The sequence below is a fragment of the Centrocercus urophasianus genome, unplaced genomic scaffold, assembly GCF_019232065.1.
Source record: "Centrocercus urophasianus isolate 14NV4802_14NV808 unplaced genomic scaffold, USGS_Curo_1.0 seq_34, whole genome shotgun sequence".
NCBI classification, from domain to species: domain Eukaryota; kingdom Metazoa; phylum Chordata; class Aves; order Galliformes; family Phasianidae; genus Centrocercus; species Centrocercus urophasianus.
The window spans coordinates 4,473,579-4,490,890 of NW_024884911.1; the positions used below are offsets into that span (position 1 = coordinate 4,473,579).

General features: G+C 42.5%; 1 protein-coding gene across 3 annotated transcripts in view; it reads left to right on the plus strand.

The window, feature by feature from the left end:
* The window catches only part of NUP214 (nucleoporin 214), a 41,144-nt gene that overhangs the window by 7,645 nt on the left and 16,187 nt on the right, over nucleotides 1-17,312 (plus strand). For 2 of the 3 annotated variants that reach the window (XM_042830553.1, XM_042830554.1), the window contains exons 11-28: nucleotides 937-1,098; nucleotides 2,171-2,307; nucleotides 2,431-2,618; nucleotides 3,986-4,161; nucleotides 4,771-4,862; nucleotides 5,453-5,542; nucleotides 5,890-6,039; nucleotides 6,267-6,425; nucleotides 8,451-8,554; nucleotides 9,092-9,274; nucleotides 9,747-9,832; nucleotides 9,915-9,998; nucleotides 10,333-10,578; nucleotides 11,282-11,443; nucleotides 11,888-11,996; nucleotides 14,692-14,767; nucleotides 15,427-15,535; nucleotides 16,061-16,163. In XM_042830553.1, the coding sequence (XP_042686487.1) occupies nucleotides 937-1,098; nucleotides 2,171-2,307; nucleotides 2,431-2,618; nucleotides 3,986-4,161; nucleotides 4,771-4,862; nucleotides 5,453-5,542; nucleotides 5,890-6,039; nucleotides 6,267-6,425; nucleotides 8,451-8,554; nucleotides 9,092-9,274; nucleotides 9,747-9,832; nucleotides 9,915-9,998; nucleotides 10,333-10,578; nucleotides 11,282-11,443; nucleotides 11,888-11,996; nucleotides 14,692-14,767; nucleotides 15,427-15,535; nucleotides 16,061-16,163 (2,416 nt within the window). Of the gene's footprint in view, nucleotides 1-936; nucleotides 1,099-2,170; nucleotides 2,619-3,985; nucleotides 4,162-4,770; nucleotides 4,863-5,452; nucleotides 5,543-5,889; nucleotides 6,040-6,266; nucleotides 6,426-8,450; nucleotides 8,555-9,091; nucleotides 9,275-9,746; nucleotides 9,833-9,914; nucleotides 9,999-10,332; nucleotides 10,579-11,281; nucleotides 11,444-11,887; nucleotides 11,997-14,691; nucleotides 14,768-15,426; nucleotides 15,536-16,060; nucleotides 16,164-17,312 lie in introns of all 3 variants that reach the window. The other variant, XM_042830552.1, reaches the window with a different exon arrangement.

The following is a 17,312-nucleotide window of genomic DNA, read 5'->3' on the forward strand; positions in this document are numbered from 1 at the left end:
GCATGAAGAAGCAAGGATCGTTGAGGTGATTTTGTAGGTTTTAATTCTGCATTAAAGCACAGGGCCTGTGCTAACTGAACCCTGCTGTGCTTTGCATCTACCTGGTTACGTTGCTGGTGCACCTCCTGTGCTGCCTGAAGGCTCTTCAAAGCACACTGTCAGAGGCTGAAGTGGAAGATACATCTGAGCTATTGTGCTGTACCTCAGTGAATTCTGAAAGCTCTCTCTTGCAACTAAGAGACATTAAAGTATAGATGCCTTCAGGCAGAGTGGAAGGTAGTGTAGTTGTGTTCCTGAAGAGCACAGGAGGGTGCCGATTATCTGGGAACTGCAACAGCCTTTACCTGAACGACAACCCACAGTAGGGAATTGAGGTCAAGCTTTAATGCAAAATTGAATTTGAAGCATTTTCTCTGTTAACCTATACATTTACTGGCTTAAGGAATCTGTCTGAGCAGCCTCGTTAAGCCCAGGTTGTGCTGCCTCTGATTTTCAATAAAGGTTTTTGGAGAAGCTTTTTGATAACTCTGTTCTCACTGAGTGCAGTCAGTTCATTTTTGACCGCACATCATTTGACTTTACAGTTTTGCAGCAAGTTTGGATCAGAAAGGAAGTATAATTGTCCTAGAACACATTTCCATGTGGAGTTTTCCTTCCCCAAACAGAGCCAGTATTAGAGGCATGTGGCCTTTCACTGCAGCAACCAATGAAAAAAATGCTAATATTTAAATGAATTTCTTTTCGTTCTATATTTGCTCTTTTTTTATATTGAGTAGAGTTTAATCTTCATAGAAAATACTTTAGGAATATTTGGGGCCTTTAACTGTGCTGAGCATACTTGAACTGAAGCAGGCTCTAGCTCAAGATGGTGCCGATGAGAGTAGGGACAGGAGGAGAAACCTTGGTTGCTGGGCTTATGCATCTGGTCCCTGGCAGGTGATGAGAAGACCCTTCCTCCAGCACCAGTTCTCATCTTGCTCTCTACGGATGGTGTGCTGTGCCCATTTTACATGATCAATCAAAATCCAGGGGTCAGATCACTTCTTGTGACCCCGGAGCCGTTGCCAACAGCAGGAGAGAGAGCACCGAAATCACCAGGTGAGTGCTGCAGTGGGTTAAGGAAAGACTTGCGTTTGTGGATCTTTGTCATCTTCGTCTGTTTGTTGTTCAGATAGACTTGCAGTCACAGGAAACATTGTTTGCTTTTATTTATAATGATAGTGGGAACAGCTCTTGGGTGTTCTGTGCTCACCAGTCAGTTCTCCATCTCTTGTACATCCAGATGAAATAATATAGTCCTGTTCATCCAAGGAGTCTCAGGCCGTTTTCAGACAGTGCATTTAAACCTCTCTATGCAGTCAGCCTTTGGGGAATAGGGCCAGGGCAATTCTAGGAGGCCTTTTGTCCACTGGAACTGCAGCAGTGACTGCAGGCTCCACCTGGGGACGAGGATCAGATGCTGTGCAGACCTGGAGCAGGGTCGATATGCTTCCCAGGGGTGATGGTTTTCCTCTCTGTGTTCTTATCGTGGCCTCCCATGGCAAAACTAGCATGTTTGGCTGCAGAGAGAGCTTACTTAAGTTACAGCTTTCTTCAGCACTGTGAAAACAGTATCAGGAGATGAAAAGCAGTAGTTTTATCTGACTGTATATTGAGTACCATATACAATGTGAAGTTGACAGTTTCTTATTCTGGGGTAGACAGGTTAGTTGGTTGTTCTGCTCCTCTGTATGTGTGCAGTAATAATTGCAAAGCCACCATTTTCTTTCCTGCATTTGCTTCTTGTTCTCCAAACAGAATGCATCTGTTTGGCAACCTGCCTCTCTGCAGTGCTGGCTGTCTTGTGTGCTGACAGCCTTTTTTATGTGACATAGCAGGAACATCATCAAAAGCAATGGAGAAATGTGAAACCTCTTCACTGGGAATTCCAGGCAATATTAACCTAGTTAGATGCAAGTAAACTGCAGTATTGATCACAGTTTGGGCTTTGTGCACTCATGTGCTGGAGGTGAGGACTAGAAGCCCTCTTCCCTCCTCACTTTTCTTCACTGTACTGTCTGCCTAGTGAATGAGGTTGTACCTAACTGTTCCATGAAATACTATTTGGCCTTGCAGTACCTTCTGCCATTAGTGCAACCAAATGAGACTCTACCTATTTCTGTTTCTGCAGGTAGCACTGTCTCGGCTCCGACCACTCCACCAACTTCTTTAAAGCCTGATGCAGTACCAGCTGTTTCTCCTGCCCCAAGTCAGCCTTCTGCAGGCGATGGAGCAGCTGCATTTTCCTTTATACCTTCAAATGCAAAGGTGCCTGGCTCTACAGACAGTGAACTTCCACTTTACCCCTTTGCCACTGATACCTCCAAGGAAGTCTTGGCTCCAAGTCTGACAGGAGCAGCAACATTCTCTTTCTCCTCTGCTTCTCCTAAGGCATCCATAACACCTGCTCCTTCTGTGGGCACCACTGCAGCCACAGCCACCTCCTTCTCCTTCGGATCCATGAACTTGAAACCATCTGCAGAAAGTTCACCTGGGCTGCCACACTCCACAGCTCCTGCTGCACAGAAGTCCTCTTTTGCCCCTTCGGCTTCTTCAGTTAAAGTGAATCTCAATGAGAAGTAAGTAAAAAGATGCTGCAGTGCAGTGGCTGGATAGTTGTTAAAACAGTCCAGGTGTGGACAATGTGTGGTGGTTCTGGAACATCACACAATGGTTTTTGGCTTTTTGCCCTGACAGCTGTTCTCCATACTCCCAAAAAAGCTTTGAGGAAGCTCCTCTTATCTAAGACTGTCTTGGCTGTGAGAAGCCTCAGCGCTTCTCATGCTAGAGATGATGTTCATGGGCAGATTGTTAGTTGGGGAAGATGCCAGAGTCCTAGCTTTCTCATGTCTTTAGTTTGTAGGCATGTTATGAAACAATAATTCCATGCTGTGGTTTGAGATAAGTCGTGTTAAAGACTCTTGGGAAACAGTGGGACTTGAAAACTTTTGTAGCTCTTTTAGTGTAGCGGTGGTAGCACAAGTTTTTTTTACTGTTTGTGAAGGTTCCTTATCTCCAACCTGAAGAGTAATTTGCAGAGCTGGAGGAGGCTATATCCATAGGTGATAAATTTCTTTTCCACTGTGTTGGATGGAGGAGATGCCATTACAACATGGTTTTTAACTGGATGCTTGCTCAGTGGACATAGGGCCTGAAATCTTCAAAGCCTGTTCGTGCTGAGCCATTCATGGCAGCTGAAGGAGAGCTGGTACTGTTTATGAACTAGGCAAAATAGATTTGAATGATGCAAGTTCTTCGATTTCATGTACTTGTTCTTCCCTCCAGCTCCTGAGGCTTGCTCCCATTTTCAGAAGGAGAGATTTGAAACAGAGCTGTGTTAATTGGAGTTGCTTTTCGTGGAGAGCAATTTTTGCGTAAATGTTTTTTAGGAATTTTCTGACCATTCAAATGATTATTTTGTAATTAGAATAATCTTTGCCACACTGAGATCTGTTGGCAGCTCTTAGGGCTTTTTAAATTTCATATTTTGTGTATAAAGCAAATGATACGCTTGTGAAATGGCTGAATATTCAACTTTGCTGCCTTGAGGGCCCAAGTTTGAAGATGAATGGAAGTTCATATTTTCTTGCGGAGTTTCTCTTTGAGCTTTGTTGTGAGGCTGGTACTGAGGAGTGGCTCAGACTTGCTATAGTTGGTGCTTTTGTGCAAAATGAAGAAGTACATTTTGAAACAGGGCAGGACTGTCGTTTGGTTTTTCTTCTCTGGTGGTCTATGATAGCAGACTTTATGGTTCCAGATAGTCCAAAATATCCCTGATGGTATCTTTCCACCATCTCCAAAAGCTACACGTGAAATTTTGGGTCTGGAGCTTAAGTCATTGCTGATTCCAGAGGTTGTTTGTTTGTTAGAGCTTAATGGTTTCTTTTAGATGGAGTGAAGCAGCTTGGAGCAGCTCAGAACTCAAACGCTCTGCTTTCTTCTGCAGGTTCACTGCTGTAGACACCTCATCTCCGGCTACCAGCAGCGGTCCTACCAGTTCCACCATGTTTTCATTCTCAACCACTTCAAAAACTGTTTCTGGAGGTCCTCTGAGTCAGCCCATGACTCTCTCAGCCTCTCCCACCACACCACTGAAGACTTCAACCCTGGCACCTGCTGCAAGTAGGTTGCACCGCTGATGCGTAACTGTTGCTTTGACTCCTGCAGCAGTTGTCCTGATCTGCACACTGTAATGCTGTCATGGACTTAATATTGAAAGTGTGAAGTTTTTCCATTTCTGTCGTTTGTTCCTCACAGAAACAACTTTCTGCATTGAAATAATATGTTCAGTTTTTTTAAACTTATCCAGAAGTTCTGATGCTTTCAGTGCTCTCTGACACTGCTATGATTACAGAGTATTTCTGGGCAGTCATGCGAATCTTGACTCTGTTTTGCAAATGGAGTGTCCAGAGTTCAAGATGTTGAAAAGTGAGTTTAAATTAGATGATGTTCATTTGTTGACAGAATAATATTCCTCCTCTGAAATATTGTGTGACTGGGGGTCTTGGGTTCCTTCAGGGATGGAACGGCCAGGTAATGGAGAGTAGGGCTGTTGCTATTAACAGAGAAATTGAAGGCAATAAAACTGCACCTAAAGATGTTTTCTTTTTTTTCAGAGGTGCCCATTGCTGTTGGATTTGACATTGGTGATTGTGGCTGTCTAATCACAACCTGTTTTCTCATGCTCAGTATAGATTAATAAATTACTGTCCCTCTGTTCTTAAATTCCAGTGGTGCGTCCTGCTCAAAACGTGCCTGCAGCTTCTTTACTCCAGAAGACAGCCAAAATCACCCCTTCTGCAGCAAAACCAGGCTCTACTCCGGTAATGAGAACTTGAGTGGATTCTTAGTGGGTGAATGCTTTCATAGCCCTTGAATTGCTTTGAGTTCCTTAGACTAATTGAATAACCTTAGGTCAAAGAACTGGCTTGCTTTAGACATGACATAAATAAAAATTGCAAGTCAGTGGGACCACAGTTGTGTTCCTTGCATGACTTTTGAAAAACAAAACTTCACAGTATATTGCCATGATCAGAGTTGTAGAAACTGTTTCGTACTGTTGTTATGGAAATGAGCAATTAACAGCTCTTCCAGCCAATCAGCTGCCAAGAGTTGCTTTGAGGATATCTTGAGACCCCAATTCTAGATAACAAAATCAAAATGTAATACAGAGCAGCTCATAAAGGTTTCCCTTGCTTTCACAAAGCTTTAGCCACCTGTCTGCAGTACTACTTTGAACGTGCATGTGCCTTTATATTAGGATGGAACAAATGGTTATGATGATGGCAGCTGTCCTCCAGGTCACCAGTGTCTGGAGTTCTAACAGCAGCCTTTTTAATATTCAAAGCTCCCTCCTGCTAGTACTGCATACTTAATATTGTGTGTGGGGTTGTTTGTTTGTTTATTTCTTCAGGGCAAATCAGCACTCTCCAGCACTGCTTTAGACAAACCTGCCCACCAGTGGAAGGATTCAGACCCTGTCATAGCAGGAATCAGAGAGGAGGTGAGGTTTGTTTTTTTTTTTTTTTTTTCGAAGCAATTTTCTTTAGTTTAGAAGCTGAAGCATTTATTTTCAACTTGCAAGCATTTTGATGATGTCTTTCAGTAGTTCAGGAACCAGAATGGAAGATTTTCAGAAGGTGATAATGCTGTTTGTTTGTCTTGTTCAGTCATCTTTAATTTCAATCCCTGTGCTGGAAAAGTTGGGTATTCTTTCCTATTACTTTGCAAGAAGAATTTCTTGGTTTGATTATGAAGTGAGACGTGTTGGTGGTTTTGTAGAAACATCTGTGAGCTTTGTTCCAGACTGTGCTGTTGGTTTGTGGCTGCGTTTACTTCTTTACTTTGCAGATTGCACATTTTCAAAAGGAAATGGAGGAGCTGAAGGCCAGGACTTCCAAAGCCTGTTTCCAAGTGGGTACTCCAGAGGAAATGAAAATGTTGCGAACTGAGTCAGATGATCTCCACACCTTCCTCTTGGAAATTAAAGAAACAACCGAGGTGAGAAGTGTGACTGAGTATCTTCAAGCTGTTTAACTCCTCAGAAATGACTGTTGTCACCTGATGTTTCCACTTAACCTGCTAGGTTGAACAGATGTAGATTGAACCTCTTAAGCATGCAACATATGCATTTGCTCTTTGAGATGAACATTTGCAGAAGCTTTCGTCTAAGAGATGGCAGTGGAAAAATGTTGCTTATACCCTTATCCCATCTGTTCTATTTGCAGTCACTGCATGGAGATATTAGTACTCTGAAAACAACCTTGCTGGAAGGATTTGCAGGGGTAGAAGAGGCCAGAGAGCAGAATGAGCGGAATCGTAGCTTGGGGTATTTGCACTTACTTTATAAGAAACCTTTGGATCCCAAGAGTGAAGCTCAACTTCAGGTATGAAGCATGAGTAACCAGCTTAAAATCTACAGCTTTAAATATGAGAAGTGGGACTTGTGTGTGCAGGTTGCCAGTGGTTTTGTTCTGCCCTCAGTATTGGCTCCTTCCACGCAGTGTAGTGTAAGTGTGATTAGTTTTGTTTCCCCAAGTTTGCACTGCATGCAGTTAGCAGTGATGAGTCAAAATTTCTGCACTCTTTGTTACAGTTCTGGTGATGAGAACGCTAGTTAACCCTGAGAAAAATAGAGTGAATGTGCCCTGCAAAAATCTACTTTTGTGCACTGATAAATTCCTCTCAAGAGGTTTGACTGGCAGGCTGAAGGCATAACTGAGCGTCATCTTTGTTGCAATGGCTATTAGATAGTGCTAGGAGGAATCAGCTGATCCAGAGTAACTTTTTTAGGTCTCATCTCTAATTTTCACCTGGATTGGTGGATTGATTCACAGTCTGAATTTTATGCCTTCTTTGATGTCTTGTATTTCTCTGTGAAAAGGTTACACTTGCTACTTCAAGAGATGATAACCTTGAAATGCATGTTTCACTGATGCTGAAAGGATCACAAGAGTGGGAGAGAAGTGGTTTGGTGTGTAAGAGAGAGCCTTCAGGAAGCTGACCTGGAAGTTTGCTAGAAGGGCAGCTTTACTGAGTTAGTTTTTGTTCAGTTTGCATCGCCCTTGTTCACCTGGATGAACACTTGGTTGGCTTCTCATACTAGTTTTTAATGAAGCTTTAAAAAAAAACCCAAACAACCCAGAGGCTTTTGTGATGTCCAGGCATATTGATTGGCTGCTCAGCATTGACTCTATTGTCAACACATAATGCTTGTAATTGCAAGAGAGGAAATGAGCGCCTTGTTATGTGTAACGCAGAGCTTGCAGTAGTGCTGGGTTTGGTTTCAGGTTGGCTTTGATACGTTAGAATTTCATGCTGTATCTTGAAAACCTTTGCAGTGGAATCCTTGCCAAACAACATTACTTGGCTGGTTCATCTCTGTGCTTCAGTGAACATTCTCTTGAGATGAGCTGAAACAAAATGTGGTTTTCGTTTCCATTTTATGAAATGCAAATTAAAGGGGTGTTCATGCTGAGGCAGGTTGGAGGGATGACAGCTATGAGACAGAAAGCTGGTTTTGGTTAGGAGCAGGTCTTGCAGCGAGAGCTATCTGACTGCATTATGCCTGTTTTGCAACCGTGTGGTTGTGGAGAAATCACTTAATGCTTTGTGCCTTACTTTTTTCATTTCCAACCTATCAAGTTAATTCTTTTCATGAACGTGGGAGCTGCAAGTGCTCATGAATGCTTTTGTGAATCGTGGTCTGTGAATGCTGATATTCCAGAGCCATTTGAAGAGCCTGTAAGGATTCCATCACCTGTAACTGTTAGACATCTCAGCTTTGTGAAGTGGAAGCAAATGACTCATCTTCTGGAAATGAAGCTTGAAATAAGGAGGAGGGAAGATTTAGGTTGGATGTTAGGGGGAAGTTCTATACAAGGAGAGTGGTTAGGCCCTGGAACGGGCTGCCCAGGGAGGTTGTGGATGCCCCGTCCTTGGATGTGTTTAAGGCCAGGTTGGACAGGGTCCTGGGCAACCTGATCTGAATGTGTGTGTTTGGTGGCCCTGCTAGGCAGGGGGGTTGGAACTACATGATCCTTGAGGTCCCTTCCAACCCGGGTGATTCTGTGATTCTGTGATCTGTGTAAATAAGATTTGTTTTGTACCATGCCTGATGTTTGTACCACCTTTTCTGAAAAGACCTGGCAGTGTTTTGCAGACCTTGCAGAAAGTCTTATTTATAGTTCAGAGCTAGGATAAAATGGCCAGGCAAACCTTGTGCATACTGCACAGATTAATAACTAGAATTTCTGCGTTGCATTCTATCTAACTGGTTAAATTTTCTGGGCAAAAAAATATGGGTAGGTGTCAGATGGCTTGGACTGACTGAACCCAAAGGATCTTCAGCTTCTTTTACTGAAACAGAGGGTTCTGAAGTCAATTAAAATCTGATTTATTTTGCATGGCAGGAAATTCGACGCTTGCACCAGTACGTTAAGTTTGCTGTTCAGGATGTGAATGATGTTTTGGATTTGGAATGGGATCGGCACCTGGAACAGGAGAGAAAGCAGAAGTGAGTAACAAACTGGAATACAGAACTGTGAGGATTTTATCAGTGACTCAGTCACTGCCCCTCATCAATAGATAAAACCCTTTTTCTGTGCAACAATACAGTCTTTTTTTGTGGGGTTTATGAATAAAGTTCAACTAAGACATGTAAGAGGAGAACTGTAGGTTCACATTACTTGGCTGTGGAACTTTGTTACATGCTTGCTACATCCCCTTGCCTGGCAAAATAGTGCTCATAATAGAAAAACCTGTAAAACAAGCTGTGTAGGGACTAAATGCATCCATTGGTGGGAGCTAATGAAACCTTCCTAATAAATGAAATACATTCTAGTACATGAGCTAAGCAAATAAATGTACTGCATGCCCAGAGGAGGAATGTGCATTTGAGACGAACAGAATTGCCTTTGTGTTTAAATCAATGTGTGTTTGATGGAGTAGAACTAGCAGGAACCACCAAACCACTGTTGTTATATGTATGCCTGCTTGTGGACAGGTATGTTAGAACCGTTTTGATCCGTGTTTCTTGGTCTGATGTCTTAAGGCGTCTGATTGTTCCTGAAAGAGAGACTCTGTTTAACACCCTTGCTAATAACCGGGAAATAATCAATCAGCAGAAGAAGAGGCTAAATCAGTTGGTGAACAGCCTACAGCAGCTCCGACTGTATAATCAGACATCTCAGTGGAGTGTTCCCAGTGATACATCTTCTTTTAGCAGTGCTCAGAGGTATGTGAAATGCAGGTTTCTGAGTGGTGCTGCCGCTGTTTTCTTGCTCCCAGCAGTGTATAAGTGTGTGTCCTCCAAGGAATGATGTTTTGTGGTGTGGTGTGTGAGAGCAGTACATCCTAGAAATAATACAAAGCTATGCCCAGGTAATACAGAAGCTCACTGTTTGTATTTCTGTGATGCACTGTTTGATGCTTGTCACAAATTTCCCTTGAAAGTTATACTTTTATAATAGCACAATCAGGATATTTGAACCTCTGGGCAGAGGTACTGCTGTTTCTGTCTGAATTCAGGGGAAGAAGTGAATGACCCTTAGAAATTTCCAAAGTAAGTCGAGATATGTACATATAAGTACCACAGTATCTAGGGGAGCCAGCTGTTCTTCCAGATAAGTTAGTAGTTCTAGTGATTCATTTTGGCCACATTTTGTTCTTCATTTGGTTGATTTATGTTTAATTGTTCTGCATGTCAGTTTTGATAGTGACCTTGAAAGCCTGCGCAGTGCCTTGATGAAAACTACCTTGGAATCACGTGCCAAACCCCCACCTAAAGCACCTGGTAATGTATTCTTTCTTCCTGGTATTCATGTATAAATGTTAATACTTTGGTGTAGATTTAATAACTCTCTTCTGTTTTCCAGCTAAATTATCCCCTGTGAAGCTGACACAATTGAGGAATTTTCTAGCCAAGAGGAAGACTCCACCAGTTAGGTCTACAGCTCCAGGTAAAGCTTTAGCTACGTTAAAAGTCTGGAACGCTTTGTAGGAGGGTGAGTTACCTCCTGTGGGAACCAATGCTGAAATTAGCTTAGGGCAGCTTCTCACAGCCTCTGCCCTTTCTTAACCCTTACTGCTCCCTCATCTACCCTCAGTAAGAATTTACTTCAGTTACAATCTTACCGAAAGTTGTGTTTTTTGGCAGTTCAGAAGTCATATCCTAGCAGTGTAGGATTAAAGCAAGCCAGGAGGAGGGCATCCTAAAATAGGATGGATGTCTTAGCTGTTAGGCTGGATGGTTCTCTCACCTTAGCATACAACTGTCTTTTGTTTCTGTTGTAGCAAGTTTGTCCCGATCTGCCTTCCTGTCCACAAGATATTATGAAGACTTGGATGAAGTTAGTTCAACATCCTCAGTTTCGCAGTCCCTGGAGAATGAGGATCTGCAGGCAGCAGACCAGGAAGAGGAGGCTGCTCCCATCCAAGTCCCTCGTCATGCCCCTGTGGTCCGCACTCCATCTGTCCAGCCTGGTTTGGTGGCTCAGCCTCCATCCTTTGGGAAACAGCACCCCTCCTTGGGTACTCTGTGTGAGTTGTTTTGCACTGTTTCTGCTGTTCTGCATGTCTTCCTGTCAGGGTCTTTAACCACTGTACCAATTGCCCATGCTTCAAATCCTGGAGAAATGAGGCTGCAGCAAAGAGATTTACAATGCCAAGTTCCCAGAAGCAGCTAGCAGAGTGGCACTGTAATCTTGTCAACACACTAAAGTACCTAAATGCAGCAAAGGACCTTGACTTAGTGTCTGCATTTTGACAGCTTGTTACTTATAGATCATACAGGCCATAGGTGGCACTGTCTTCCTTTAGTAATTTGCCTTATTTCTTAAAATGCTGCCCCTCAAAAACAGAAGGCTGAAGTACTTCTGCAGTTGGTCAGTGTGCACAAGGTTAGGATTTCTGAGCCCAGAAACAGTAAGAACTACATTTGTGTATACTCAGATTTCCTTGTCTGCAGTCAGAGAACTTCAGCACCTTAAAATGAAAAATAAGCTGTCAGAAGAAGTGACTGCAACAGCAAACTGAAAGTCATCTGATGCACTGAAATGACAACTACTGCAATTTACGTGCTGAATTCATTGAGTCACTCAAACTGGCTGTGCTAGAAAAGTGTTGACTGTCTTATCAGATGGAAGCTGTGCAATCGTAGGAAATGTAGTTTGCAAAGGCTTTCGAGTTTTCCTGATTTGAAAAGATACAGTGAACTGTAATATTTTTTTTGTTTGCTGTTTAGTGCCTACATCTTCGAACAGAATCATCCCACAAGGGGCAGACAGCACAATGCTTGCAACAAAGACTGTGAAACATGGGGCCCCTGCTCCCACCGTCACTGTTCCTGCACCACAGGCAGCTGCTGCAGCAGCTCTGCGGAGGCAGATGGCCACCCAGTCCTCAGGTAAAAGGATGGCTGATTGCTCGAGTCACCCTCCAGCATTTGAATGTGAATTTCACAGGAATTCAGCACTCTTAAAGGAAAAGACTGTTGCAGTGCAACACGTCTCTGTGTGTTGTGCTTCTGAGCTATCCAGTCTTTGTCTTCCTTTTTCCTGTAAGCTGCTGGTATAAGATGCCTGAGAAACTCCCACATCACCTTTCTTTGTACCCTGTCTGATCTGTGCGGTGGCAGAAAAACCAATGATTTAGGAGACCCTGGTACAGGTGAAGAATTGATTTGTTGGTGTCCTTTGTAAAGGCTGAGATGGCCAACCATCTGGGCCAGATATGCCACATACCTTCTAGAAATTTACATAGATTTCTTCTGGACTTACTCCGAGGCACCATATTGACTGCAGTGTTTATTATGGGAAGGTATTTACCACATTTCTTATTTTTCTTAAAGCTGTGAGTACCTCCTTGACTGAATCAACTCTGAAGAATGTTCCCCAGGTGGTGAATGTACGAGAACTCAAGACTGGTGCGTTGACTCCAGCTGTCTCTACAGTAATAGGGTGAGTGGGGTCTCCCTGTTTTCATGGTAGCCTTCACCAGTGCTTGCAGCAGAGCACATCTACCAGAGTAGAGCAGTAGTCTGACTTAATGTGGAGTGGTGATTGTTTAGATATGAGTCTTGAGTTTGTGGAATGAATGGAAAAAGTATTTTCTTTCCAGATCAGGACAGGCTGTTAGTAAGTCCCTGAATGAACAAACAGGACCAATATCACCATCCTCCATTTATCTGTGAGATGTGTCTTAATTCATTCTCTCCTGCAGAAATCTAGTGGGCTTATTGTGAACATTTGGATCTGAGATTTCCAGTCACTAATACTGAATAATGACTGAAGGGCTGGGTGTTGATCACTGTGAAAGAGTACAGAGCTGTAAAGCTGTCATCCTCATAGGGAAACTTATCAAGGTTGGCTTCTGGTATTTAACCTTGAATTTAGAATTTCTTCTGAGTTAGCTGTAACTCTTGGCTTTCCTACTCTCTGCTGCCTAGAGACAACAACCAGCTCAGCTCATTCCAGAGATTTCTGTCTTATCACCAGGCTCTGTCACCAGCTGCAGAACTAGTCCCTTTCCCTCTGTTGGTAATGACCTTGAAACTGTATTTGCTTGATGTTCCTACAAATGCTTAAGACCAAGATAATGCGTGATCATTTCTGGGGTGGGGAGGGAAGGGCATTACTGAAAGGTCTGGACAAAGTTGAGGTTACTGCATTTGTCATGGTGCCAAGGCATTAAAAACAGGACAAATCACCATGTACTCCTCATTGTAAGTCCTCATGGAGCTGCATATTCTTTATCCAGATAACTGTGGACAACACGTGCAGCTCTTGAGACAATTTCTGTTACATTATTTCTGATTTTCATACTTGTGTGTGTACTCTTCATTGTCCGAGAAGAAAGTAAAATACCTTTGGTGTAGCTTTTCAAAAAGGGAGCAGTCTCATGCTGATGGAGCTCAGCTTCATTGAAAGCTAACACAGGAATTCTTCTGCATTTTAAGTGGGGAAGAAGTTTGGGAGCTTTTTACTGATGTATTTTCTTCTAAGTGTGGTAAAACCAACAGCTCTGCTTGGGAAATTCTGCCAAAAGTAGCATTGACTGGAAAGAGTTCTTCACCTGCTGTAAGTGGGTTGTCTGTAAAATGGATTTAAGGAGATCTCCCATCTTCGTCAAATCAGTAATAAAAACTGCAAAGAGTGCTGGCAATGCATAGACCAAGACACAAGTTAGTGATGCATATCTGAGATTGGTGTTCACTTGGGCTGTAGCTGAAGACACGTTTTACTTTGAAATACTTCTAGATTGGCAGGATAGAGCACCAGCTGGCTTGTTGTCTTGAAGGCTTTTTACAGTCTTATTTTGGAGTCATAAATCACTAACAATTCTACCTGACTGAGCCTGCCATTCAGATTGAGCACTAAAATAAAGAGCATTCACTGAGCAAAAGTGAGCTGGTTGTCACCAGCTGTGCAGTGCCCTGTGTCTAGGTGTGGTGGTTCCAGCCCAGTTATTCGTATTCAGTTTTCAGACTGAAATCAACACCAGCCTTTTTGTTGTCAGAGGATCTCAGGATCGAGTTGTCTTGTGACCTTTCTTGGAAAAAGGGCCCTCCATATCTTGAGTATCACAGACTTTGCATTTCCTTCTTGGTCCAGGGTTTGTGTGAACCTGATGTACGTTGTTGCATGAGTGTGTCCCTGCCTTTGGCATATCTAGCAGGAAGGTTCTGTGAGCAGCATGTAGCTGATCAGTGCGTTTTGGGAGTGCTCATGCTTTTAACTTCTAATGCTCAGATTCTCTTGCTGTCTCAAGTTTGCAGCATTGGCCCCTTCTGTACTACAGAGATTGCTTATTGTGTTAGGGAATACCTGGCCTATGTTGAGATGGAAAGACTCCACTAGGGTAAGAGACTTAAGAGGATGCAATTAAGTGTTGAATTCGTTATGCTGCTGATGGCTTCTGGCACTAACCATTAAAGCTGGTGAGCCTCTTACTTGAGATGCTAAAACTAGGTGCCCGTTCTCAAGCTATAGTGATTAGGTGTATTTATGGCTCACAGCACATGGGATGCTTCACCTTGGAAGTAGCTGTCATTTTGCAGTAGTTGTCTGTAGGCTCTATGTGCAGTTTATTTCATGGTCAAAATTCCAAACCTATTTTGGAGAATATAGGTTAGCCTTATCACACTTGTTGTCATAACTTCATTAATTCTTATATTACACTTCAAAGACATGGAACACCCTTTTTTTTTAATTATTTCTGTAGCTTTGGCTCCTAGCTCAGCATTTCTGAGGGTTGCATGTACTTACATGTGCTTGTCTGGGCTCTGCACTATAAAGGAAGCTTTTTACTTTTGTTATCCACCAGCCATAAAATTGTAATCCCCTTACCTGCTGATATTTTCTCCAGCTCCTTGTAAAGTAGAAAAGCTTGACTCTCTTTGGAGACAAGAGTGTGTGAAGAAGACTGGATCATTTAAGTCTTGAGCTTTAAACACATTTGCAGGCCTCCTTTGTTAAATGTGGATGATTCATTTAAGAGGTTTATTCCCTAATCAGATTTGTTCATTTGGAGTTGTGCTTGGAATCTTTAATAACAGAGGTTATTCAAGTCTTTTGGAAGCTGTGCATTCCAAGGGACAAGCAAATCTACTTTCAGACTTATCATTCATTTAATGTTTTAATAATTCTTTTTCAGGTCATCAGTTCCTCACTCTGCAGCCCAGGCAGTCCACCAAGTTCTGGCAACTGTTGCTACCAATCAGGCTAAGCAGGTATCTTGATACAGAACTTTCCCTGTGGTGTACCATGCCCAGACGTGTTAAGTACAGTTCAGGGTTTAGTTGTTGGTGTGCAGGTCATCTGTATCTTTCACAGCTTGCCCCGCATTCTTGGCAGGCTGTTTATTTATCTGTGTCCCAGGTTTATTTTTATGTCTTGTTTTTCTCACTACTGAAGACCCTTGTGGCTTTCCAGTGGCCACGGTCTTGCAGCAGTAGGGTTTCAGCTAACAACAAAGGAAATGGAGTTGGGTAAATACACTCAAATCTCACCAAAATGAAGTGCTAGTTAGTCGAGGCAAGGAATTGTTTCCCTATCCTGTATCTTACTGAAAACATTTCTTATTGGTGGGCAAGCTGCTAAGTGTTGTGATGGCACGTTGGAAAACCATGCAATGGTCTCTTTCTGCTGGAGTCAGTGAGCTGTTGCACACGGAGGTTTGCTGGCCTCTGCAAGAAAGTTTTTGAAAGAGTTGAATTAAGCAGTGTTTAAATGTCAAGATATAGAGGGCCCAAAATTGAAATGCTGCCAAGTACTTTGACCACCTTCCTCTGATTTGTTATGCCTGCCTCTTGTAACATCAGACCAAGATCAGAAGGACTTTTGTCAGTGTGTAGACTGCATTGACTTAAAGCATCTTTGTATTTTTTAGACACCCCAAACGAGCTCACTTAAGGGACAGGCTGCACCTTCTTCTGTATCTACATCTTGTCCTGTGGCATCTGCACCTGGTCCCACATCATCTGGCAACAAAATCTCAGGTAATCTCAGGTGGTGGAGACAGAAATAAGGCCTTGGGTGTCACTTGTCAGGGTGACAGTTGAGAGAATGAAGACCCTGAGGAAAAGAGATCTGCCTCCACTGAGAGGCTGCTGTGTCCTTCTGAAGGCAGGAATTTGAAGAAGTACAGAGGAGCAGGAGTGCAGCGTTGCGTACAAGCCTGTATTCTGTCTGTGTGCCTACATCTAGGATGTAGTGATTCCCCTTTCAGAGTGGACTCAGAATGTGTAACCTGTAGCAGCAAGCTTTGAAAAAGCATCTAAAGATGGTGACACCTGTCTTTAATCAGATATGTTGTTGCCTTCCATCTTTGAAATAATTCACATACTCTGTGATGATGTAACAGCAGCAGGAATGTTTCTATGCACAAATATCAGACTAATTCAACTAGCAAAAAATCCTGAAAAAAACTGTTGGCTGTGCCCACAAACTCTTCTGTTGTTTTTTGGTAGTTGGATGATGTGAGCTGTCTTCTTTTTTGTAATGCTTCTTTGTATAACTTACAGGACAAGGGACAGCAAAAACTGCTACAGCTGTGACCTCTACAGTGACATCAGGACCAGCAACATCTGCACAGCCTAACAAGGCTTTCTCGTTTTCTTCTGTGGGGTCTGTATGAAGTTCAACATTTCTGTTTGATGTATGAATATGTACTTGATGTTTGTATGAATGTATCATCTGTTACAGCAAGCATTACCTACAAGCTGCAGAGTACTATAAAGTGACAGCATTTATAGCATGGATAGTTTTAAACTCTGCTCTTATTTAGGGGAAAAGAGAGCAGTCACAGGAAAATCATCCCTGGTATGTTGCACAGGGAGAAATCTTTACATGTGAGAATGAATTTTGGCTTTCCAAGTGAAGAAGTGGAGAAGTTGAACTTTGGAAGCTTCCAAATCCAGAGAAAAATGGGGAATAACCCGAATATGATCATTTTAAAAATCCTTCTGAAGATTGATTCTAAAGAGAGTAGTCCAGTGTTTTCTAACCTGGACGTGCCTGTGCAGGTTTCCAATGCCAGTAGAAGTTTGAGACACAGAAGTGCAGGAATTTCCAGTTAGGACTTGAAATCTGTGCTGATGGTCAAACTTGCTGAATTACTTTTTTATTTTGAAGCAACAGAACAAATTCCATGTTGTGACTCGAAAAGTTCTCTGTGAAAGTGATGAAAGAATCACCATGCCATCTGGTGGTTTCTGTCATGTAGCAATGCAAAGCAAGGCACAGGGTATGAACATCTAGTGATTCTGAAACCTCTCTGATGGAGTGTTTTTCAGGGATGGAAAAAATATTTCTTTGCTTGTGTTCTATCTTTGAGGAAGAAGAGTTGGCTCCTCACAAATAATTGTTCGAATTTCTCCATAGTTAAATATCTGGTATTGAAGTGAGTTTCTCTTTATGAAGCTGGTAACTCTTAAGTATTTCAGAATGCACTCATACTTTCAAACAACTGTTTTCATTCAGTCTTAAACATTTCTTTGTTGGTTGTCAAGTGGATGTTATCTAAATGCCTTGCAGTACTCTTCAAAAGGCTAAAATAGTCTTCTTGAAACACTGAAATTCGGATTCAAAAAGCAAACAAGCCCTGCCTTTGTCCCAGGCTGCAGTGCTTCAGTCTATAAACCATGTGCTAAATACAGCACTGTTGTCTGTGATGTCTTAGTTATGCAGCCTGACTACTACATCAGCAGCTGGTCCTTGAGAATCAGAGGACAAGGCAGTGAGAAAGCTTAAAAAGCCTCAGGGGATGAAGGTCTG